The sequence below is a fragment of the Dendropsophus ebraccatus genome, chromosome 15 (genome assembly GCF_027789765.1).
Source record: "Dendropsophus ebraccatus isolate aDenEbr1 chromosome 15, aDenEbr1.pat, whole genome shotgun sequence".
Lineage (NCBI taxonomy): Eukaryota > Metazoa > Chordata > Amphibia > Anura > Hylidae > Dendropsophus > Dendropsophus ebraccatus.
Window position 1 is genome coordinate 60323963 of NC_091468.1, and position 25492 is coordinate 60349454.

Consider the following 25492-nt stretch of genomic DNA (forward strand, 5'->3'; position numbering starts at 1 on the left):
AAACATGGTGTAAAGAGAAACTGGCCCAGTTGCCCCTAGCAACCAATCAGATTCCATCTTTCATTTTCAAAAGAGTCTGTGAGGAATGAAAGGTGGAATCTGATTGGTTGCTAGGGGCAACTGGGCCAGTTTCACTTTACACCATCTTAATAAATCTTCCCCAAAATCTTTCACAGCTGAGGATTTGTTACACTTGTATCTGTCCGATTTCTTTCAAATCAATGAACATCTCAGAGAATGTTTATCGCATTCCCTATCCTCCAGAGCTGTATACACAACTCTGCCACCCCAGACTGGGAATCGAGCAGACGGAAGACACGTTGTTCAAAGCTTAGCTTAGCTCCCATGATGCATTGCGTTCTGATGAATTCAGTTCATTTTAGTAATCACTACTTCTCTCACAATGCATTGCAGCAGAGCATACGCTGTACAGATCCTGCCACAGCAGGGGGCAGCAGCGAGCTCAGGAATAGAGCACGATACAACCTGATGTTTTGGAATTTTTACTTGGTTAAAGTTTTTTTTTATTCCTTCCTTCGTTCTTTAACATTGTGTTAGTGAATGACCCCCACCCCCTCCCCCCCGTGCCACCCACAATGTTATTACCCACAAGTCACATTGTATTTCCATCTGCTCTGTATATTGCTGCTTGGACAGGATCCTGGACACGCTCCATGTAAATCCCTATATTTCACATTTTGGAAAGCGATATTTTGGGTTGGTTTGACGCTTCGCCGCCCAGACTGCGATACTGAACATAGATTGATATTAGGCAGCGCGGCCATCACGTCCACGTCCGCCATGTTAACACCCGATCATGTGTCTGTGGCTCCTGGCTCCACCACAGGATCAATCACTAGATCTAATGAACTCAAATCGTATTTCCTCCTGTTTGGACGCCGAAGAAGGGAAATCGTGACGCAGAAAAGACGCTGAACCAGACAGACGGGTCCGAGGTGCCGAATTCTTCAGGTTACCACAGATCCCAGCGTCCGCTAATCTATTCTACAGTATAGGAGGCAAAACATGGACTTATCGACATAGCGGCCATAACTGTCAGAACTCAACTCTCCACAGACCCTGAATGGCATTAATAGTCTCTATCTCTATATCCCCCCTCCATCTGCAGAAGAGTGAGCGCAGCTCTGGGGTATAATACAGGATGTAACTCAGGATCAGTACAGGTTAAGTAATGTGTGTACACAGTGACCCCACCAGCAGAATAGTGAGTGCAGCTCTGGAGTATAATACAGGATGTAACTCAGGTATCTTGGGTCTATTGCTGTTGCAAAACTACAACTCCCATCATGACTGGACAGCCAAAGCTAAAGCTTTGGCTGTCCAGGCATGATGGAAGTTGTAGTTTTGCAACAACTGGAGAGCCAAGCTTCCCTGCCCCTGCACTAGAGTCCCGTATAATCTGTATACACAGAGCGGCTGATTACTAGATGATTTATTGTATATAGTAACAGTGGTTACAATGTATCCGACTCATCATAGAAAAAACAACAGCATTGTTACAAAAATAAGAATACCATCACTAGTAAGAAAGTGAGCACGAGACGAGTCCGGCCGGGATGGCGCCAAAGTCACGGAGAGTCATGTGACAAGATTCCATCACTTTTTGGTAACATCTCGCCATTCACTAGAGTAAAAACACTACTTCTATACTTTGCATGTATTTCTGCTGTCCTCCAGTCACCTCCAGAGCTGCGTCTACAGGAGTGATCATCCTGCTGGTTCAGGGTCTGCAAGGAGCACTGCATTCTGGGCACTGTAACGTTTACCAGTAATGATTGATAATAAGCAGCACTCCTTTATCTTACAGATATTCCTCCCCATTCAGTCATACACACACACATACACACACGCACGCATGGCTCAGCCACGCATACATATACTTTCAATACACGCACGCACGGCTCAGCCAAGCATACATATACTTTCAATACACGCACGCACGGCTCAGCCAAGCATACATATACTTTCAATACACGCACGCACGGCTCAGCCAAGCATACATATACTTTCAATAGCGATCAAGCAGCTTGATCTTTCCTTCCAATGATATCAGGTGAGTCAATCCTGTAGAAGTGAGGCGTGTTAAAAGGCACAATTTTGTATGCAGCTTTGGGTGTGACTGGAGTTATATGCATGCACCCCTGATATACATGCATGCTCAGCCCAGTCAAATATGCATGCATTCCCAATAGGACAGAGCATGTTGAAATTCATACGTTGATAAGTAAGGATTACAATAGACAGTTGCCAATCCTGATGAAACTGGTGTGTTCAGGTGGCCGTCCTCTAATGTGTATCGGGCCTTAAAGGGGGTTTCTAGGACTATCATACTACTGGCCTATTGATGGCAATGGAGCCCCTTCAGTGAGATGACCAGTCAGGGCATTAGGACTCCAATCAGTGACTATAAATACTATAGCCCAAAAGTCCCTTTAAGAAGCAGAATTTTGAATGCAGCTCTGGGTGTAGTAAAGTCTATGATGGTATTCAGACTTCTTCACCTCGCTGGAAGTCTCCTCGCTGCCCACCGGTTTTGCAGACAAGTTTTACCTGTTCGATCACCATGTCGTGAGTGACGGCCTTGCACATGTCGTAGATAGTTAGTGCCGCCACGCTCGCCGCGGTAAGCGCCTCCATCTCCACCCCGGTTTTGCCGTGGGTGCGACACTCGGCTGTCACCACAACAGAAAAATTTGTGGCGTCCAGTTCCAGGGAAACCTTGACCTGGGTCAGAGAGAGGTTATGGCACAGAGGAATCAGCTGAGCGGTCAGCTTGGCGCCCTGGATGCCGGCAACCTGCGCCACCGCCAGGACGTCACCTTTCTTGAGTTGGTTGGACTGAACGAGGCTGAAGACTTTAGGGCCGAGGCGGATGACGGCTGTAGCAATGGCGGTGCGGCTGGTGCTCGACTTATCCCCGACATCAACCATGTGAACCTTCCCGACTTGGTCAACGTGCGTCAAGTGTTCAGAAGCTCCCGGAAAACGGGAATTATTGTGCGTTTCAGAGTTCGTAGTGGAAGACGGTGAAGTATTAAGGCACTGTGATCCGGGGGAGGGAGAATCAGGAACACTGCACAAACCGCGCAGCGGAAGCACCAAAGGATTCACTAGAGTTCTCCTAAAATCAGATACTAGTAGGTTCTCATGTGCGCTCCTCCTCCCCCACAGCGAGCGGACGGAGCAGCAGAGAGAGCCAGCGGCAAGTCTAACAGCAGCAGCAGAGGGTTGGCGGGGTTCCTCTAAATAGTAAAAACCCCAAGCGACTCTCCAATGTGCATGGAACAACGAAAGAGGCGAACCTGAAAAATGCAAAGAATGAGAGTTATAATCCATCGTAGCAGAGGCAGTAGTATAGTAGTTATATTCTTGTATATAGGAGGCAGTATTATAGTAGTTATATTCCTGTATATAGGAGCAGTATTATAGCAGTTATATTCCTGTATATAGGAGCAGTATTATAGTAGTTATATTCCTGTATATAGGAGGCAGTATTATAGTAGTTATATTCCTGTATATAGGAGGCAGTATTATAGTAGTTATATTCCTGTATATAGGAGCAGTATTATAGTAGTTATATTCCTGTATATAGGAGGCAGTATTATAGTAGGTATGCAATACAGGAGAGAAAAGAGTGGTGCACCTCACACCTATGGCTGATACTAGTACCTCTAGGCTGCATAAAAAACATCATAATTTTGTGTATGAATTGATCAAGCCACACTGCCCCATGTACCGCGTGCAGGTATCTGATACACATGGGTCCCTACACTAAGTCCACACTGTGCCGGTCAGTGACCACCACCCCCGCAGGCGTGCACAGTCAGGGAAGGGAGGCCATGGAACGGCCCTGCGACCCCCATATCACAGGACCAGACCCAAAAATGCCCCGGTCCTGTGGCATGGGGGTTGCAGGGCCATTCCATGGCCCCCCTTCCCTGCCCATGCACGCCTGCGGAGGTGGTGGTCACTGACCAGCACAGTGTGGACTTAGTGTAGGGACCCATGTGTATCAGATACCGGCACGCGGTACATGGGGCAGTGTGGCTTGATCAATTCATACACAAAATTCTCATGTTTTTTATGCAGCCGGGAGGCACTGGTGTCAGCCATAGGTGTGAGGTACAGCACTCTTTTTCTTCCCTGAACCGTATTATAGTAGTTATATTCTTGTATATAGGAGCAGTATTATAGTAGTTATATTCTTGTATATAGGAGCAGTATTATAGCAGTTATATTCCTGTATATAGGAGGCAGTATTATAGCAATTATATTCCTGTATATAGGAGCAGTATTATACTAGTTATAATGAAGTATTAGAACGGGATAGGACCTCAGCACAGCCGGAGCAGCAATCACAATCGCCGGTTAATGGAGCCCAGGATATGTGCAGGTGGATAGCAACTCCAATAAAGACATCTGCTTAGCGGTGCACGGATAGAAAAACAGTCTGTATGGTGATATGGAGAGACAGGCCCTAGTGGCCAGAAACGGCCGTCGCCATCAGAGGCATGTCATGCACCTTTCCCCTCCCTGCCACTTCACATCAATGAAATAAAGACAAAATAAAGATCTGCTATCAAAAACCTGGTGAGTGCTGGAACATCATCTCTCCATATCACATTATAGTAGTTATATTCTTGTACATAGGGGGCAGTATTATAGCAGTTATATTCTTGTATATAGGAGCAGTATTATAGTAGTTATATTTCTGTATATAGGAGCAGTATAAGGCTGGGTTCACACTACGTATATTTCAGTCAGTATTGTGGTCCTCATATTGCAACCAAAACCAGGAGTGGATTAAAAACACAGAAAGGCTCTGTTCACACAATGTTGAAATTGAGTGGATGGCCGCCATATAACAGTAAATAACGGCCATTATTTCAATATAACAGCCGTTGTTCTAAAATAACAGCAAACATTTGCCATTAAATGGCGGCCATCCGCTCAATTTCACCATTGTGTGAACAGATCCTTTCTGTGTTTTTAATCCATTCCTGGTTTTGGTTGCAATATGAGCACCACAATACTGAAATATACTGACTGAAATATACATATACTGACTGAAATATACATAGTGTGAACGCAGCCTTATAGTAGTTATATTCTTGTATATAGGAGCAGTATTATAGTAGTTATATTTCTGTATATAGGAGCAGTATTATAGTAGTTATATTCTTGTATATAGGAGCAGTATTATAGTAGTTATATTCTTGTATATAGCGGGCAGTATTATAGTAGTTATATTCTTGTATATAGGGAGCAGTATTATAGTAGTTATATTCTTGTTCCGTTGGAGTTATGACTGTGTCTGGAGTATAACACAGGATTCCGCTCAAGACAATTAAAGCTCAGAGTGACCCGTAACCTTCTTCTAACTCTCCAAAAGAGAAGGAGAAATTTTGGGATGAATGAAGACGCCAACATAAAGAGTCTCCGCTCCTAATCTAATTACAGATCTTAGAGAAGGACACAATGATGTTTCTAAGAATTGGATTCCTGAAGTGACCGGCCTGGAGGCCACGGCGGCAGATTTACGAGCATCCTCCATGCCCTCAGCTCAGTGTAAGACAAGACAGGAATTCCTTCTCCTCTTGGGTCCAATGAAAACAACTGGTAAGAAGGAGCACTGCCGCCCCCCAGAATGTGGGAATGTAAGGAGCGAAACCTAGAGAGGTGACCATCCATTAATAGAGCGGGGAATCACAGAAATAACAATTCCCAGGATACTCTCGTTATCTTCATTTACTTCTAGGAATATTGAAATCATGCCTGGCCGGTCTATGGGAATGTAGATGAACCTCTCTAGTCCTGCAGATGTCACGAGAGAAATAGCACCAGTAGGTGGATGGGAAGCTGATCTGCAAAGGGGCACATAATCCAGACTACAAATCTCCTCCGGTTTTAGGTCTGCAGCTCCTGAGCAGAGCTATATGTTTCCATGGCTACAGGCTCCATCACTTAGTTCTTCTCGATATTCTACTAAATGAATGAAAGTGAAAGGAAAAGGAAAAAACGCACAACTGCAGAATCAGACTACACAAGGTTTGTTTGTAGTCTGTTACCATAGAGACACATAACTGTAGGAATAAACAGCAAAAGTTTATAATTTTACACTTTAGCTGCAATGGAACAAGGAGAAAAAGACGCTGTCAGAGAAAAATGGGGGCCCGGGGAGAGAGCAGATTAATGGGGAGAGAAAGATAGTGGCCAAGGAGGGAGAAACATGGTGTTAAACTGAGCGGAGGAGAAGGAGCATGAAAATAAAGACCATGGAGAGAAGGTGGACAACTGGGAAGAGAAAGGAGTCAATGAGAGAAGCATGGTGGCCAGTGATAGTGGTGAATGACCATAAAAATAAAGATGGTAACCAAAGATAGGAATCGGATGTCTGCGCTCGCTTGCTTCTCTTTGGCTTTGGCGTTGGTTGTGGGGAGCTGTGGGAGGGGCTTGCCAGACGATCTTTTGATCATCCAGGCGACCCATAGACGATAACGATGGTCAGCTACTTACACTTTTATTACATGGAGCAACAGTCAGCTGTTGAACATGTTCAAAGACAGCGATAAGCAGGCCTAGTGCATGTCGGCTCATTGGTGTAATAGCTCATGTTTAAAAGCAACTAATGATTATCGCCTGGGACGGCCAGTAATCGGCCAAATACTTGGGGCCTTAAAGGAGAAGTCTAGCGAAAATTTTTGTATTTTGGAAAGTATTGTATTGCCCCCTAAAAGTTAAACAATCCCCAATATACACTTATTACAGGAAATGCTTATAAAGTGCTTTTTTCCCTGCACTTACTACTGCATCAAGGCTTCACTTCCTGGATAACATGGTGATGTCACTTCCTGGATAACATGGTGATGTCACTTCCTGGATAACATGGTGATGTCACGACCCGACTCCCAGAGCTGTGTGGGCTGTGGCTGCTGGAGAGGATGATGGCAGGGGGACACTGAGGGACACAGGGCACTGGAGGGACACTGAGCATCGCTCTGCCATCATCCTCTCCAGCAGCCACAGCCCACACAGCTCTGGGAATCAGTTGTTACCACACCATGTTATCCAGGAAGTGACATCACCATGTTATCCAGGAAGTGATGCAGTAGTGCAGGGAAAAAAGCACTTTATAAGCATTTCCAGTACTAAGTGTATATTGGTGATTTGTATAACTTTTGCGGGGCAATACAATATTTAAATAAAAATTTTCACGGACCTCTCCTTTAAAGAAAGACAGCAGGGGAGAAAGATGGCCGTCAGGGACAGAAAATAAGTGGCTATTGTTAGAGAAATGGTGGCCAGGGGGAGAAGGATTGTAGCCCAGGGTGGAGAGATAGTGGCCTGGAATAGAGGATATTGGCAAAAAAAAAAAAAAAAAAAAAAAAAAAAAAAGGAAACCTGTATATAAAGTTCGGAAAGATAGTGGGATAGTAACTATAGAGAGATAACATGGTGGTGGTATGATGAACATTCAGTGACATATTTCCTGGTAAGACATATATATGTAAAGTGAAAATGTGACCATCGGAGGACTCCCTGTTTACAACCTAATGGCTACGGTTTCACTCCACCAGTATCTGCGACATCTTGGCGTTTCTACGACTGGCACCAACCCTCAATGCTTTAAAATAAGAAAGAATAGTCAGATGTGCGGATTACAACTCTTTCTATTGTTCTGTAACTTTTCTCCCTATACGGTAACATCAGCCACAGTTTGGCGTCCTGTGGGAATGAGGCGATGTGGCCAGAAATGGCAACCGCCGCTATGGAAACTTGGGGGGGGGGGGGGGAGAGCGGATTTGTTATAATGCGATCCACACGTGTATCAATCCGCTTGGATCACTGCGATGTGCAATACGGCGCACTGCTGACCGCCTTAGGCGCTCGTCTCTCCCCCTCCTTTCATTGACAATAAAGGGTTTTTTTTTGGCTTTGTATTAAGAGTTTACATTGGAATTTTTACGACAATGGCCCCCATCCCAGGCCGCCCCCCCCAACCCTCCTCAATTTGTTGCAAGTTCTGCCGCACCGATACTACTGGGAGATAATGGATTCCGGGACATGCTTTTCATTCTCCGAGACCACAAGTTATTTTTAGTGTCAGCGCTGAGATATCATTAAGATAATTCGTGGTCGGGAGTTCAGCGGCTTTCCAAAAAGTTCTGGAAAAAAAAAAAAAAAGTTTATAACCCTGAAATGATTCCAAGTGACTGTGAGACTCCCCCAGTGCTGCAGCAGAGCGTGTTATACTGTATATGTGACCTGCAGTCCTATGTAACAGTGATAACTAAGAATACAGATAATATAGATGTCATCTGCAGTCCCATGTAACTCCACAGGTAATACAGTGATAACTGAGTATAGATAATGTAGATGTCACCTGCAGTCCTATGTAACACTAAAGATACCACAGTGATAATTCTGAGTACAGACAATGTAGTAGATGTGATCTGCAGTCCCATGTAACACTACAGATACCACAGTGATAATTCTGAGTAAAGACAATGTAGTAGATGTTACCTGCAGTCCTATGTAACACCACAGATAACACAGTGATAACTCTCCGAGTACAGATAATGTAGAAGATGTTCCCTGCAGTCCTATGTAACACCACAGATAACCTGCCTGTTGATTGTTTCCATGGTACAAGTAATACAAATGACAGAGAAGCTGGCCCCCCGGCTTCTACTAACACAATGACTAGCAGCAGATAACCATGTGGCCCCCGTACGTACAGGTTTTTGTCACCCACCAATCAGGATCATGGGACGATTCTTCATCTGGGAGATGCTAAACATACCTGCGTACACAAAACGAGAAGACGTCTGTCATTAGAGTCAGCTTTATCGGATGTATATACAGTGCTGAGCTCTCCTCTGTCTGGATATGCTTTACCTGCACTGACACATTGTGACAAACCATCAGCGAAGGAGAGAGAGCTCTGCTACATCTTGGATTGTTTGTGCTAATACAGAGGTGTGGAGCCGGTCTATAATCTACAGTAGGAGTGGGGAACCTTGGCTCTCCAGCTGTTACAAAACTACAACTCCCATCATGCCTGGGCAGCCAAAGGCTGTCCAGGCATGATGGGGGTTGTAGTTTTGCAACAGCTGGAGAGCCAAGGTTCCCTACCCCTGATCTAAAGGTTGGGCTGTATTCACACTGCACAGGACGGAGCTCACCCGCATGCTGCTTCTTCTTGCGTCCCACAGCCGCCCCAATAATCTGTATCAGCTCCTCCTCACTCGCCCCAGAACGCAGACAGTCTCTGAGAGACACCTCCGAGTTCCCAAAGAGACAAACCTGAGGGAGAGAGACAGAGAAGACAGAAAATCCGCATCATTTCTAATGCTCTAGTGACACCCAGAGCTGCATTTCCAACTGTTACACACGTCACATCCAGAGCTGCATTCATAATGGTGGAGATTTATCAAACATGGTGTAAAGTGAAACTGGCCCAGTTGCCCCTAGCAACCAATCAGATTCCACCTTTCATTTTCCAAAGAGTCTGTGAGGAATGAAAGGTGGAATCTAATTGGTTGCTAGGGGCAACTGGGCCAGTTTCACTTTACACCATGTTTGATAAATCTCCCCCATAGTTCCTACATTCTGGTATTATTAGAGCAACACTTACATACATTCTGCTCCAGATATACATGTTTTTACTAATAATTCGTATATACATCGCTTGGGCCATGTAGATCTGCTGACAACAGCAGTTCGCATAGAGAGCTGCATTCAGAATATGGCCTTGTGATGGTAACCGCACCTTGAGATTGCCGTCAGCCGTGATCCGCAGCCGATTACAGGAGCCACAGAAGTGATCAGACATGGAGGTGATGAAGCCGATCTGCCCCTGGAATCCGGGCACTTTGAAGGCCTGAAAACACATTGCACCATTACTATAAAGCCGACACTTAAAAGGGGTTATCCAGCTAAAAACTCTTTCAAATCAACTGGTTTCAGAAAGTTATATAGATTTCTAATTCACTTCTATTTAAAAATCTCCTGTACTTATCAGCTGCTGTATGTTCTGTATGAAGTGAAGTGTTCTTTCCAGTCTGACACAGTGCTCTCTGCTGACACCTCTGTCCATGTCAGGAACTGTCCAGAGCAGGAGAGGTTTCCTATGGGGATTTGCTGCTGCTCTGGACAGTTCCTGATATGGACAGAGGTGGCAGTAGAGAGCAGTGTGTCAGACTGGAAAGAATACACCACATCATGCAGGGCATATAGCAGCTGATAAGTACTGGAAGGCTTGAGATTTTTAAATAGAAGCAAATTACAAATCTATATAACTTTTTGAAATAAGTTAATTTAAAAGAAAAATATTTTCACATGAGTACCCCTTTAATAATAACCACCATATTACCTAAAAGCATTGTCACCCAGCTCTCTATAAACCCTGACAAACATATAAAGCTGCTGCTCTGGATGTGTCAGTCTCCACTGCAGCTCTACCATTACATTCATGAACCGGGGGCTATAGGCCTCTAGAACCGTATAAGAAACCCCAATCAATGTATAGACTAAAAGAAGATGAGGAGAAACTAAGCAATAACTGATAGAGGTTACATCTTCTGTACCTTGGAGGTGCTGGTTACATCGGTGGGGACTGTCTCCAGCTCCGGCCATTTCTGTCTGATAGTGTCCAACATTTCCTGGTAACTCACCATCTTCTTGAAGTTCCACTTGTTGCCTATTATAATATGACAGCAGCATCTTTATATTGTGTATCCAGAGTTACATCCTGTATTATACCCCAGAGCTGCGATCACTATTCTGCTGGTGAGGTCACTGTGTACATACATTACATTACTTATCCTGTACTGAACCTGAGTTACATCCTGTATTATACTCCAGAGCTGCACTCACTATTCTGCTGGTGGGGTCACTGTGTACATACATTACATTACTTATCCTGTACTGATCCTGAGTTACATCCTGTATTATACCCCAGAGCTGCGATCACTATTCTGCTGGTGAGGTCACTGTGTACATACATTACATTACTTATCCTGTACTGAACCTGAGTTACATCCTGTATTATACTCCAGAGCTGCACTCACTATTCTGCTGGTGGGGTCACTGTGTACATACATTACATTACTTATCCTGTACTGATCCTGAGTTACATCCTGTATTATACCCCAGAGCTGCGCTTACTATTCTGCTGGTGAGGTCACTGTGTACATACATTACATTACTTATCCTGTACTGATCCCGAGTTACATCCTGTATTATACCCCAGAGCTGCGCTCACTATTCTGCTGGTGAGGTCACTGTGTACATACATTACATTACTTATCCTGTACTGATCCTGAGTTACATCCTGTATTATACTCCAGAGCTGCACTCACTTTTCTACTAGATGACATTGAAAACAGTCAACACCACTTTATTATATCTATCCTACTTTCTGACAGTTTCCATATAGTAGAGGAGGTCTTTCTCTCATTAGTTTTCCCAAAAGCAGTGACAGGTGTTAGTCACCATTACTGACCGCATTGCTTCCTGTAGGGTGCACTCCACTTACCATCAAAAGGCATGTACTCAATAAACCGCACCTCCAGCGGCTGCTTCTCAGTGAGCGCAACAAAGTCCAGGAGCTCGTCCTCATTTAACCCCCTCATGACCACACAGTTGACCTGCGCCAAGGCAAATATGAAGGTTAGTCACCTGATCAGAGCAGACATATCCTGAAACAACCCTTTAATGCAGCACATCTTTTACTCAAGAGCTGCACTCATAATTCTACTGGTTGCCTAGTCTCATAATGCATTGCTTAAAGCTACAGAAGTAGGGATTGCGGCCTCTGATAACTGGCTGCTGTAAACTACATTTCCCATAGTGCAACAGAAAAAAGATCTGATGTATTACCTACATCATTTTGTTCAGCCGATCTCCTAATATGCAGGAGAATAGGATTTTTGCCACACCCCTCCCCCCGCCCTCCAGCTGCTGATTGACAGTTGCTGCCTATACACAGTATGGATAGATAACTGCCAATCAGCAGCTAGTGGGCAGAGTTTTCTGCTTCTCATGAATATCCAGGACTACTGGGCTCACGCACATAATGGAGAGGACTACTTATTGTCCATGTTATTCAGGAGGATATCTCTGGATCAGCTGCACAGAACAATGTAAGTGATAGATCATTCTGTTCAGCTTCTCTGTCACTAGTTTATGCTACTCTGAGATAGGACAACAAAACCTACTGACAAAGTTTCTTTAAGTATGAAAGTATGTGGAGTGAACGTTACATCTCCTAAAATGCAACACAGCTAAATATACTTTATACACAAATACAGCCAGCAGGGGGCAGCAGTCACCAGTGTGCTGAGAAAGGTAATAGGAAACCGGAAGAATTGTGAATGCAGCTTTGAGAGTGACTAGAGCACTGGCAGAAGTTTCCCTATAAGAAGTTACATTCGGGAGACACATGGATCGATACATCGTAGCAAACGTGTTAAATAAATTAAAACAAAGATTACAAGAAAAAAAAAAAATACAGAAAGTGGAAACATCTGCCGGCGACGAGCGGCTTTACGAGCGACGCTCTTGGATTATTTATCTTAGCACATAGTAAAAAAGCCTCATTACTGCAGACGGTATAAGGGGCTGGTGAAGCCCCCCCTCCCCCTGCTCTACTGCCTGCGACGGACCCCAGCCAAGCGCCCAGGCTCCAGACGCGCACGGGGATTCTTGGCGAGGAACGGATCTTACATTTTATCACATCGTATTGACCGAAAATAATGTCATTTCCAGAGGTTGAAGAGGAAGGCAATAAAAGCAGAGGAACCTATAAAAGATATAACAAAGAGGGCAAACGCTCCAAAAACAGCCCAACACAAAAATAGAATCAAGAATAATAGTAATTAGACAAATAAAAATGGACGAAATGCTCCAAAAACAGTGAAAGAAGTAAAAAAATAAAGAGCAAATGTTCCAAAAACTGGAAAAAAAAAATAGAAGAAAAAAAAAATTATAGTTGTAACTGCAAGTATTCCAAGCAAGGCAAGAAAAAAAGAAAAGAAAAACTAAAGAAATATAATAAAAATTTGCAAAAGCTCCATAAACACTGAAATGGAACAAAAAATAAATGGTAAAAAGAACATTTTAATTAAACAGCGTATACTGTACACGCCAAAGAAAAACAGCAAAAGAAATACAAAAGTAGCTAAACATTTATAGTAACTAAATAATGTAAAGGAAAAGTGCACATGCATCAAAAACAGAAACAAAAAAAATTAAAAGAGAATGACTGAAAATATATTAAAAAAAAATATATATATATATATAAAAAAAAAAAAGTGCAAATGCTTCAAAATTAAAAAATACAAAAAGAAAAAAACAAAAAAAAAGCGTCTCCTATCGCCACCTATAGGCAACAGAAGGAATCTGTGACAATTAGTAACATCCAGCTCTTTACTGCCCCTACCTGTGTCAGTATCCACTGCAGTTTTTGTATTGTATTCCTGAAACAGGAAGCTCTGGATGTACAGGGGGGGGGGGGGGGGGGGTTCACTGTCATTTAAATTTTTTTTTTTTTTTTCAGAAATCGATAGTACAGGCGATTTTAAGAAACTTTGTAATTTGGTATATTACTCAAAAAATGCATTTTTATCATGAAAAAGCAGTTTGAAGCTCTTCCCCCTGTCTTCATGATTCTCTAGGGAGAGGGGAAGGGTGGAGGGAGATGAGGCACCAAAACAGGACAACAAAGAGTTCACCGGGCTATCTCCTCTGAAGTCAGCACTGACCTCTGACCTCTAAATACCAGCTTTCACACAGCTCCCACTGTGTAATCCTTTGTTCTCTGCTCTCTGCTGGCGACTAATCTCCCTCCTCCCCTCTCCATAGGTTACACAGGGCTCAACTGATGTAAATGAGTCGAGATTTCCTGATAATGAGCAGTGGATGACAGAAAGGAGAGGAGGAGGGGGACCTGGGGAAAGTCTTTTTGAATGCAGATAATAGCATATTTGCCTAATAAACCCAATTAGAAAGTTTCTTAAAATCACCTGTACTATTGATTTCTGCAAAAAAAATAAATAAAAATCCGACAGTGACACTTTAATATAAAATAAAATCTCTTATAAATGGCGCTGAGGAGAGGCAGAACTTGTGCAGATAATGGCGGTTCAGGTTTTGTGCAGATGGTGGGCGGTATAGCCGAGTCTCACCAGGACCCCTGCCCGGCTAGGTGTGATAGACACAGTGAGACCACGTTACTTTGTGCAGGACGCTAACCTTCACAGGATTGTAGCCCAGCTCCACCGCCCGCTGAATCCCCTCCATGACTTTATGAAAACCTAAGGGAAGAAAAATAAAAGAAAAATTAATAGTCGTGAGAAAATCACCATGGGCTGTGCACAGTGACAGGTTCAGCTCTGCTAAATCTAGGCCGGAGGCTCCAGGTAACACTTCAGAAGAGGGAGTCTATAGGATGCAGTGTGCAGCTACAGTCTGATGCTGCCATCTAGTGGAGACGAGCAGCAATGTCACTGCCATCACACACAGAGGGGCCGCAGCTCCCCCAGCAGTGGTCACACCGTTCCCATCAGCTCATGTGATTCTGCTCAGGCTTCCTGTTCATCCTCTGATGGAATTGAAAGATTGTGGAGGGGGGAAAATCTTCACTGAAGTTCAGATACTGACTACACTGCTGCAGGATATGGCAGAAGGCACTGTGTGTTACTGCTGATCTATAGGGCAGAGTGCTGGTCCTGGCATTTTGATCCCTGATGGCATAGAGGCTGCTCCATGACAGCTTCTGTACCCGCCATAGAGGGAGTCTGAATACCACCGCCAGCTCCCTGCACTGACATCCCGCCATAGAGGGAGTCTGAATACCACCGCCAGCTCCCTGCACTGATATCCCGCCATACAGGGAGTCTGAATACCACCACCAGCTCCATGCACGGATATCCCGCCATAGAGGGAGTCTGAATACCACCGCCGGCTCCCTGCACTGATATCCTGCCATATAGGGAGCCTGAATACCACCACCGCCAGCTCCCTGCACCGATATCCCGCCATACAGGGAGTCTGAATAGCACCACCGCCAGCTCCCTGCACTGATATCCTGCCATACAGAGAGTCTGAATACCACCGCCAGCTCCCTGCACTGATATCCTGCCATACAGGGAGTCTGAATACCACCGCCAGCTCCCTGCACTGATATCCTGCCATACAGGGAGTCTGAATACCATCGCCAGCTCCCTGCACTGATATCCCGCCATACAGGGAGTCTGAATAGCACCACCGCCAGCTCCCTGCACTGATATCCTGCCATACAGGGAGTCTGAATACCACCGCCAGCTCCCTGCACTGATATCCTGCCATACAGGGAGTCTGAATACCATCGCCAGCTCCCTGCACTGATATCCCGCCATACAGGGAGTCTGAATAGCACCACCGCCAGCTCCCTGCACTGATATCCTGCCATACAGGGAGTCTGAATACCACCACCAGCTCCCTGCACCGATATCCCGCCATAGAGGGAGTCTGAATACCACCACTGCCAGCTCCCTGCACCGATATCCTGCCATACAGGGAGTCTGAATACCACCACCAGCTCCCTGCACCGATATCCCGCCATAGAGGGAGTCTGAATACCACCACTGCCAGCTCCCTGCACCGATATCCTGCCATACAGGGAGTCTGAATACCACCGCCAGCTCCCTGCACTGATATCCCGCCACAGAGGGAGTCTGAATACCACCGCCAGCTCCCTGCACCGATATCCCGCCATACAGGGAGTCTGAATACCACCGCCAGCTCCCTGCACCGATATCCCGCCATACAGGGAGTCTGAATACCACCACTGCCAGCTCCCTGCACCGATATCCTGCCATACAGGGAGTCTGAATACCATTGCCAGCTCCCTGCACCAATATCCTGCCATACAGGGAGTCTGAATACCACCGCCAGCTCCCTGCACGATATCCTGCCATAGCGTAAACAGCTTACATACCACTATCCTTGCATTATACTGCCATGCCAATCCCATACCACAACAATACTATCCATGAACTAACCATACTGCTGTCACTACACTATACCATCACTGCCCCATATTACCAACAAAATTTCATGGTCTTGAACCATACCATATCGCCATTACTACACCATCAAACTACCACCACAATACTGACAATACCTCCGCAACACTAAGACACTAAGCGATGGAGAGAGCGCTGGTCTAACACTGCTATCCTCACACCTACATGGCGCCATCACAGACCTCGGGTGACCTGACAACACTGACTCCTGGAACTGCAGAGAAGAGCCCATAGACTGCCATCTCTCCACGCTGTCACCGCCTGCTGTGATGTCTGTAACCTATATATCCATAGGTTTACAGACAGAGGGGGGCTGTATTATTTATTAGTATAAAGCAGCTCCCACCTTTCCTGCGCACAATGAACTCGAACTTGGCGGGCACCAGGGTGTCCAGGCTGACATTCAGGACGTCCAGCCCTGCCTCCTGCAGCCGGGGTAACAGCCGCGCCAGGTTGATGCCATTTGTGGTCACCGCAATGGTTTTTAACCCTTCGAGTTTCCTCAGTTGTGCTGTAAGGAGGGAAAATAAAAACGATGAAACAAGGAATCTACAACGGTTACCCGGGGAGCAGGCTGCTGTTGACGGATCTTTAAAGGGTTATCCAGCACTACAACAACATGGTTACTTTCTTCCAGAGACCGCAACGCTCTTGTTTCCAGGTCAGGTGCGGTTTGCAATTAAGCTCCATTCACTTCAATGGAACCGAGATGCAAAACTTCAATCCAAACTGGAGACAAGAGCGGTGCTGTTTCTGGAAGAAAGTGGCCATGTTTTGGAGCGCTGGATAACCCCTTTAATGCTGTCCATAGTCATGTCCTGCTGTATTATGACGCCAGCCGACGCAGCAGGTCCTCACCTATGATGTCCACCACATCGGGTCGGATGAGGGGCTCCCCGCCGGTCAGCCGGATCTTGTCCACTCCTTCCTGTACAAACAGTCTGGCCAGAGTGAGGATCTCCTGAGCGGTGAGAAGGTCGCCCTTCGGGGTCAGCTTCACGCCTTCTTCTGGCATACAGTACTGACCTGTCGGAAGTGTATATGCCCATAAAATTACCGCCAAAACTACCAACAGAAGTATGTGACTAAAGCCTATGGCTGCATCCAGGTTCTCCAGGCAGCCCTAGGTCCACATCCAACTTCTACAGCCGCGGGGAATCAAACACTGAGCGTTCAGGTTCGGAGAACGTAGCTGAACCTCAACATTTTGACAGGTTCACTCAATGCTAGTAAGTGCTAAAAAGGTATTATTGTGCACTATATAGCCCTATTAAGTGTTTACTGTATGGCACTATATTATTATTTGTGCACCATATATCATTTATGGCACTATTTTGCAGGCTATTCTGCTATATATGCTGTAGTATATGAGCAGTGTATGATGCTATTGTGTAGCAGCATTATTTGTGCACTATATGGCACTACTGTGCAGAATTATGTAGGCAGGAGGATTTGGGCACTATACAATAACGTAGGTTGACATATTATGGTGTTATTCCTTAGGCACTATATGGTACTGTTCTGTGTTCACTATAGGACACTATGTGCAGTTCTATATAGGCAGTGTATAAGACCATAGTTCGGCATATAATGCTGGTATTACTGAGGCACTATATGCACAATTTTGTGTGTTCACTTCATGCTAATATTTAGTAGATAAGGGAAGAGCTGTGTCGGCTCAGTATGGCAGTATTATATGAGCGCTCTCTCAGTTCAGGACACAGCTATGTTGTCAGCAATAGCAGAAGGTATACAGTATTTCATTTGGTCGCTCTGTGTCAGTCCAGAGAGTTGGCTGTTTTTGACCCTTCCTTGTTGCTGTAGTGGTAGCTCTCCTGGTAACTTATACTGTACGGAGGGGTTATATGGCGGCACTACTCACATCGCAGGTTACACTTCTCGGTCAGGGAGATCCTCAGGTAGCTGTGCTGTCGGCCGAAGCTGTCGGTCAGAAAGGCGGAGAAGGGCAGCGCGTGATCCCGGATAAATCGCTTTCTGTCTGCGCTGGAGGTTATACCCTGAGGAGATGGAAAACAGGAAAAAAAATGCAGATTAGCTTACAGTGAGCTCAGCCGCCTCGCTGAATGTGCAGAGCTTTGTCTATATATATTGTGTGTATATATATATATTATATATACACACACACACAGACCTGAATCTGGTCTCATTCCGTAGCAGTTTGTTCCCCCACCCCATGCTTTACACTGCAGTTCCATTTCAGAACAGTTATAGGCTATGTTCACACAACGTATATTTTCGCAAAACCACGGCCGTTGTACAACAGCCATGATTATTACGAAAATATACGTTACCTTGCTACCTATGTGATCCCGGCCGGAGAGTATACACATAGTATACGCTCCGGCCAGGATTCCTAGCGATGCCGCAAACAACTGACATGTCAGCTTTCTGCGGCCTCTATTCATTAAATAGTGGCCGCAGAAAACCCTGTCAGTGTACACTGTGGAGCGAGCGGCTCCGGCCATAGTGTGCATAGTGTGGGGGGGGGGTTCTGATGCGGGCGCGCACGGATGCACCCTCATTAGAACTCTGCAGCTGCAAAGATCATTCGGCCAGTACTGCCGGACGGCGGTCTCTTACATAGTCTGAACATAGCCAGATAGTGATCAGTCACATTGTCCATTTGTACAAGTTCCTCCTCTTGTCCCTCATGCTTTACACTGCAGCTTGGCTTTATTGGTTGAAATCAGTGCAAGGATGACAGTCGAGCCTCTGGTGAGGGAACAGCACATGAGGTATACAGCCTCCGTGACAGTGCACAGCCTGGATGGATGCATTGTGCAATGTTTTCCTGCGTTTCCTGCAGAACAGCGAGTACCTGTCAGGCGGGGGAATGGGGGAGGGGGGGCACCGGTGAGAAGAACCTGCACGTCCGGTATGAGAGCTGTCTGTCACCGAGATACCATCAGGGCAATAAGGGGTTACCAAGCATGTAATATCATTTGCTCTAAATAGGGAGAATGTTTTTGAAGCCAAATCCACACACTACCACTTCTACTACGGATCTGGCTAATATGACCAGTCATTCAGAGTGCAGCAGATATACAGCAGAAATTACATATATTTAGCCGTATAATCAGGAAGACCCAGGAACCAGCAGGGACTACACCAGCCAGACTATCTATCCGTTATATGGTCTCCATGGTGGTTTTTCCATTTTTTGTTTTCAGAAAAGAAACCAATCTAAATCTTTCAGGCACAGCACCACCTCTATCCCCAGGTTGTACATAATTCCATTCCATTACAGTCATTGTAGCTGAGCTGCAGTACCAGGCACAGCCTAGAGACAGGGGTGGGGGCGCTACCATGTTTCTAATCCTACAAAACACTAGAGCTGGATCTGATTGTGCTCAGCAACAATAAATAATAATAATAATAATAATAATAATAAAAAATAAAAGCAACAACCCTGACCTCTCTGTTCCAGTAAATACTCCCCCTGTATGATGTTGTTCCTCCAGGAAATATATGATTAAAGAGCCAACTGGGTGTTACCAGCTGGGGGCGTGTCCCTGCGTTGTCTGGCCAATCAGTGCATACCATATGTGTATGCACCAGGTAACACCCAGTTGGCTACTTATACAGTGCCAAGAGAAATAACAGAGGAACAACACCACATAGAGCTACAAAAAGAGATGATGCAGAGTTGTTCTTTCATAAGGAATAAAAGGATTTACTAAACCTTACTGGTCAGTGGAGTTCACTTTAAAAAGACTGTCATTAGTTTCTGCTACCCTGAGATAGGAAAGCCTAAACCTGCTGTCAGAGAAGCTGAGCAGAATGATGGATCACTTACATTGTTCTGTGCAGATGATTCAGAGATATCCTCCTGACTAACATGGACAGTATAACTAGTCCTCTCTGTTATGTGCATGTGCTCAGTAGTACTGGATATTCATGAGCACCAACCCACACTAGGAGTAGCTACTAGGTAGTGTTGCAGCTAGTCGGGTGTTGGGTCACGGTGGCCAGGAGCGGTGTTGGAGCCCACCCCCAGACACTGTGTTTGAGGTAAGGGTAACCCAAAAGCAGTTGCGCACAAAAATAGAGAAGAGTCCAATGACTTAACCAGAACAAGTTCTTTACTGGTAATTTCAGTGCAATACAATACAATGCTGGTAATAACTGCCCTGAGAATATAGGAGAGGGATCCCAGGTGTTAATAAGATTTTCTCAGGGGACGGCTACCCCTCCTGAGGGTTTAGCATTGCATACTGGAGCAGGTCTCTCAGCATGAAAATCCCTCTCTTTTTGGCTGTGTCTTAGACCCTGTGTTCATAGGAAGACTTGTACATACAGTGAGACTTAGGGGCCTATTCCATGGGAGCGATAATCGGCCGAATGGGCCCGATTCGGCAGATTATCGCTCGGTGGAATAGAGAAAACGATCGGCCGATGATTGTGTCATTGGCTGATCGTTTATTTAGGGCCAGACCTAAAATCATCGGTCCCTCACCATGCATCGCTACGGTGGAGTAGCGGTGCGCGGCGGGCGACTGACGATTTGAGAAGTGCAGCATACATTACCTGGTAGAACTTCTCCAGGGAGGAAGAAGGAGCGGAGGAGAAGTTCTACCAGGTAATGTATGGTGCAAGGGCTGCAAGGACGCTCATCGGGCCGTGGAATAGGCCCAGTAAACAAGAGCCGATCGAGCAGATTGGCGCTCATTTACATGGTTGATCGGGCCCCCATCGGCCTGTGAAATAGGACCCTTAGTGGACCACTCGTACCGGGACACTACAATTCTCCTGCATATTAGGAGAACGGCCAAAGAGAATGATGTAAGTAATACACCGATCTGTTCAGCAATTATGTCAGTAGTTTATGCCGCCTTCATTTAAGGCAGCATAAACCTAATGACAGATTCCCTTTAAGAAGTTTTTTTTCCCTTCTCTATCTTATTGCACGAAAAAGTAAATAACCATAAGATTACACGACAAACAACAATGAACTCAATAGTGAGAGAGGATGGGATGTAGTGTGAGCAGGTCAGATGAGGACAGGAGGGGTCCCAGAATACAGGACCATACCCCCGCCCCACTGTCTGCCCCCACTCCCCCTCCACCCCGCCCGGATCCTGAGGGTCAGGAGCGGCAGCAGCCTTGTCTTCTGTTCTCAGGAACAAGTTGTACTCATCTCGTCCTCGGCCACAATCTTCTGATTAATTCACCGGTAAATCCCTGGTAATCCACTCATGTTATACGGAGGTGGAATTAATATACCGGAGGTCGGAGCGGATTAGGAGCAGCATAGACAACGCTGGAGCTCCGCAGCCTGGTCACCCAGCTTTCCCATGTATCTAAATGGCAAATAACAGGGGACCGGAGGGAGCAAGAACTAAGAAGACCGGTGATCAAGACTCTATACCAGTAATGCAGGATTCACACGTCACTAAATATCCAGGCTGACTGCCGTTCAGGTCTCTGGGAAAGCTGGGTGACAAACACTCCTAGAGCTGTAACAGAGGCCACATAGGTGTCACCCAGCTTCCCCTGAACGATCTGACCAAGACAACGCCAAGTCTCTCAGCATCAGCAGAGAGGCATGATGGGAGTTATAGTTCTGCAGTGGCTCAAGAGACGAGGGTGGAAACAACCGTCATGTATTAGATCAGTGATGGGGAACCTTCGGTTCTCCAGCTGTTGCAAAACTACAATTCCCATCATGCCTGGACAGCCGAAGCTAAAGCTGGAGAGCCAAGGTTCCCAATCCCTGTATTAGAGAGAGGGTTATGCTTCTGTACAGAGTGGAGACCTCCCTGCTGTATGGCATGATGGGAGTTGTATTCCCACATCAGGTTGGAGGCCACCATCACATGCCCTGGAGTCAGGGTGGTGAGTGGGGACAGGAGTGGCCACTCACTTATCTCTGGAGGCCTGCGGGCTGCCGGACGCTTATCACATGTTCACAGGGAGAGAAGAGAAGGGGCCAGGGGAATATAATGATTAACAGCCCCAAACTACAAAGTCACAAGTCGCATGCTGACACAGCGTGACACTGTGCTGGGGGAAGGGGGGCGGTCACTGTGCTGGGGGAAGGAGGCGGTCACTATGCATGACCCTCATGTGAATCCGCGGTTATTATCTATGAATTATCCACAACCAGAAAGCGATGGCAAATCTGCTGCTGTATCTGTACTGGGGGTGGGGGATATGCTAAACAGATCAGGAGTCTATTACTACTCCAGAGCTTCACTCACTATTCTGCTAGTGGGTCGCTGAGTACATACAGTACATTACATTACTTATCCTGAGTTACCTCCTGTATTATACTCCAGAGCTGCACTCACTATTCTGCTGGTGGGGTCACTGTGTACATACATTATATTACTTACCCTGTACTGATCCTGAGTTACATCATATATTACACTCCAGAGCTGCACTCACTATTCTGCTGGTGGGATTACTGTGTACATACATTACATTACTGATCCTGTACTGATCCTGAGTTACATCCTGTATTATACTCCAGAGCTGCACTCACTATTCTGCTGGTGGGGTCACTGTGTACATATATTACATTACTTATCCTGTACTGATCCTGAGTTACATCTTACATTATACCCCAGAGCTGCACTCACTATTCTGCTGGTGGGGTCACTGTGTACATACATTACATTACTTATCCTGTACTGATCCTGAGTTACATCTTACATTATACCCCAGAGCTGCACTCACTATTCTGCTGGTGGGGTCACTGTGTACATACATTACATTACTTATCCTGTACTGATCCTGAGTTACATCTTACATTATACCCCAGAGCTGCACTCACTATTCTGCCTCAGGTGACAGTGGGTACGGCATGTACAGATCATACACTGCTCTGTGGATCTTGCTATCGGATTGATAATAACCAGTGTAATGCTTAGTATTTATTTGGGGTGTGGGAGGAAACCGGAGAATATATAAGCTGCAGGCAGATTTGGCTCCTGGTCGGATCACATGACCCGCAAACAACGATAAAAAGAACACAAACCTTCTTCTTGGCAAATAAACCAGCAAAACAGGCCAAATCCTATAATAATGGAGCAGGATCAGCAGCAGGGCCTGGTGGGGAGGAGTATTACAGGTGTATATAGTATATACATGGTGCTTACAGAATGCGGTCACACCTTATGGCCACTGGTAGCGCCGTATCATATAGCGGAGCACAATGGAGTGACTGCAGCGGTCAGCCATCTACATACAGAGGAGACTGGAGATCAGAGCCGTCATGTGACTATGGAAAAACTTGGAAAAGACTTGGAATAGTCAGACATAAACAAATGTGGTCACTTCATGACTTGTACCATGTGACCCACCTGATTCTCATTCACAATGAAATTCACAACAGTCAGTATAAGGCCATGTTCACACTAAGTAAGCGCTGCAGAAATCACAGCTGTTGTTACAACGGCCATGATTTCTGTGGTACTTACATAGTGCTGCAGGCTGAGGGAATCCCGGCCGGAGTGTATACACATGTCAGTTTTCTGCAGCCGCTATTCAGTGAACAGAAAACCCTGTCAGTGCGCACAGCGGATCGAGCAGCTCCGGCCGCACTGTCATTGTGTGCTGTGGGTGCGCTGTGATGCAGTACCGGCCGTTCCATGACCGGCAGTATATAGGAGTATACAGGAGAGTACCTGCAGGGACACATAGGGCAGTATACAGGAGTATACAGGAGAGTACCTGCAGGGACACATAGGGCAGTATACAGGAGAGTACCTGCAGGGACACATAGGGCAGTATACACTTAAGGCAGTATACAGGAGTATATAGGAGAGTACCTGCAGGGACACATAGGGCAGTATACACTTAAGGCAGTATACACATAGGGCAGTATACAGGAGTATATAGGAGAGTACCTGCAGGGACACATAGGGCAGTATACAGGAGTATATAGGAGAGTACCTGCAGGGACACATAGGGCAGTATACAGGAGTATATAGGAGAGTACCTGCAGGGACACATAGGGCAGTATACAGGAGTATATAGGAGAGTACCTGCAGGGACACATAGGGCAGTATACAGGAGTATATAGGAGAGTACCTGCAGGGACACATAGGGCAGTATACAGGAGTATATAGGAGAGTACCTGCAGGGACACATAGGGCAGTATACACATAGGGCAGTATACACATAGGGGAGTATACACATAGGGCAGTATACAGGAGAGTACCTGCAGGGACACATAGGGCAGTATACACATAGGGCAGTATACAGGAGTATACAGGAGAGTACCTGCAGGGACACATAGGGCAGTATACACATAGGGCAGTATACAGGAGTATACAGGAGAGTACCTGCAGGGACACATAGGGCAGTATACACATAGGGCAGTATACAGGAGTATACAGGACAGTACCTGCAGGGACACATAGGGCAGTATACAGGAGTATATAGGAGAGTACCTGCAGGGACACATAGGGCAGTATACAGGAGTATATAGGAGAGTACCTGCAGGGACACATAGGGCAGTATACAGGAGTATACAGGACAGTACCTGCAGGCGGGAGACTCACCTGGGCTGTCCCCGCAGTACTGGGCACCTCCACCGCTGGGGCTCCGGACACACATCCCCGCCTGGCGCCCCCTAGGGGTCTGGCATGCTGGAGGGTGGCCCGTAGTATCCCGCACACCCGCCCCCCGCTCGCTGCCATGTCCCGGGCTGCGCTGGAGCTGATCGGCCGATCTTCAGCCCTCACTCTCCACTACCAGAACCAGCAGCAGCTAATCACAGAGCACGCTGTCACTCACAACCAATCACCGTCCGATCTGTCACCCCAACAACCAATCACATTGTCCTCTGTCACCTCAGGAGCCAATCACAGTCCTGCATGTCACAGCCACAGCCAATGAAAGCCAAGCCTGTCAGAACAACATCCAATCAGCAGCGGATTACACAAGCCGTGGTGGTTTTCGGGAGTTGTAGTTTCATTGTGCTTTTATTTTATTGTGCGCGTGTTTATCGTGTGCTGGGACAGTGTGAGCGGGCTCCCCCTACTGGCAGCTGGACTTACTGCACCAGACGCATCGGATGAAATATTTTAATTCACATATTGGATGTAATGTTTTTACAACCTTTAAAATAAAGGGAGAGCTATATGGCGCTGCCCCTTGTCAAGACTGTCCCTTAGCAACCAATTACTGATCAGCTTTCACTCTACCAGAGCATGTGAGAAGTGATTGGTTGCTATGGGAGCTGTGATTGGTTGCTATTGGCAACAAAGAGAATTTTACCATAAGAAAGCACCATAAATCTCCCCAGTCTCCCCCAACCTGTGGCCCTTTATCTGTTGCAACTACAACCAGGGCCAGCCTTAGCGTATATAGCGCCTAGTGAAGAATTTTCTTTTATAACATGGGCATACTGCCTGTAAATCAATGAGGCGTCA

At 46.0% G+C, this 25492-nt stretch overlaps 1 protein-coding gene across 3 annotated transcripts; it reads right to left on the bottom strand.

Annotated features, from left to right (window-relative positions):
- Nucleotides 1-1438: 1438 nt before the first annotated feature.
- MOCS1 (molybdenum cofactor synthesis 1) lies at nt 1439-24757 on the bottom strand. Of its 3 annotated transcripts, none has more exons than XM_069954835.1 (11): nt 24620-24757; nt 17974-18109; nt 16950-17117; nt 16438-16602; nt 14278-14339; nt 11561-11672; nt 10611-10723; nt 9794-9904; nt 9207-9327; nt 8777-8824; nt 1439-3323 (listed from the first exon to the last, which is right to left on the bottom strand). In XM_069954835.1, the coding sequence occupies exons 1-11, from the start codon at nt 24755-24757 to the stop codon at nt 2509-2511; spliced, it is 1989 nt and encodes a 662-aa protein (XP_069810936.1). In that variant the 3' UTR covers nt 1439-2508. The 3 variants fall into 3 exon arrangements, with proteins under 3 accessions (XP_069810936.1, XP_069810937.1, XP_069810938.1); XM_069954837.1 differs by having other exon boundaries at nt 3233-3323; nt 8760-8824; nt 24620-24743; XM_069954836.1 differs by lacking the exons at nt 8777-8824; nt 24620-24757 and having other exon boundaries at nt 17974-18052.
- Nucleotides 24758-25492: the final 735 nt, after the last annotated feature.

What these genes read in the sequence shown, in the direction of transcription:
- MOCS1 (XM_069954835.1), bottom strand. Translation starts at nt 24,757, where the DNA reads ATGGCAGCGAGCGGGGGGCGGGTGTGCGGGATACTACGGGCCACCCTC. An exon ending in ATGTAACCAGCACCTCCAAG is followed by an intron (nt 9,905 to 10,610) that starts GTACAGAAGATG and finishes ATGTGTTTTCAG; the next exon opens with GCCTTCAAAGTGCCCGGATT. An exon ending in CGGCTGACGGCAATCTCAAG is followed by an intron (nt 9,328 to 9,793) that starts GTGCGGTTACCA and finishes TCTCTCCCTCAG; the next exon opens with GTTTGTCTCTTTGGGAACTC.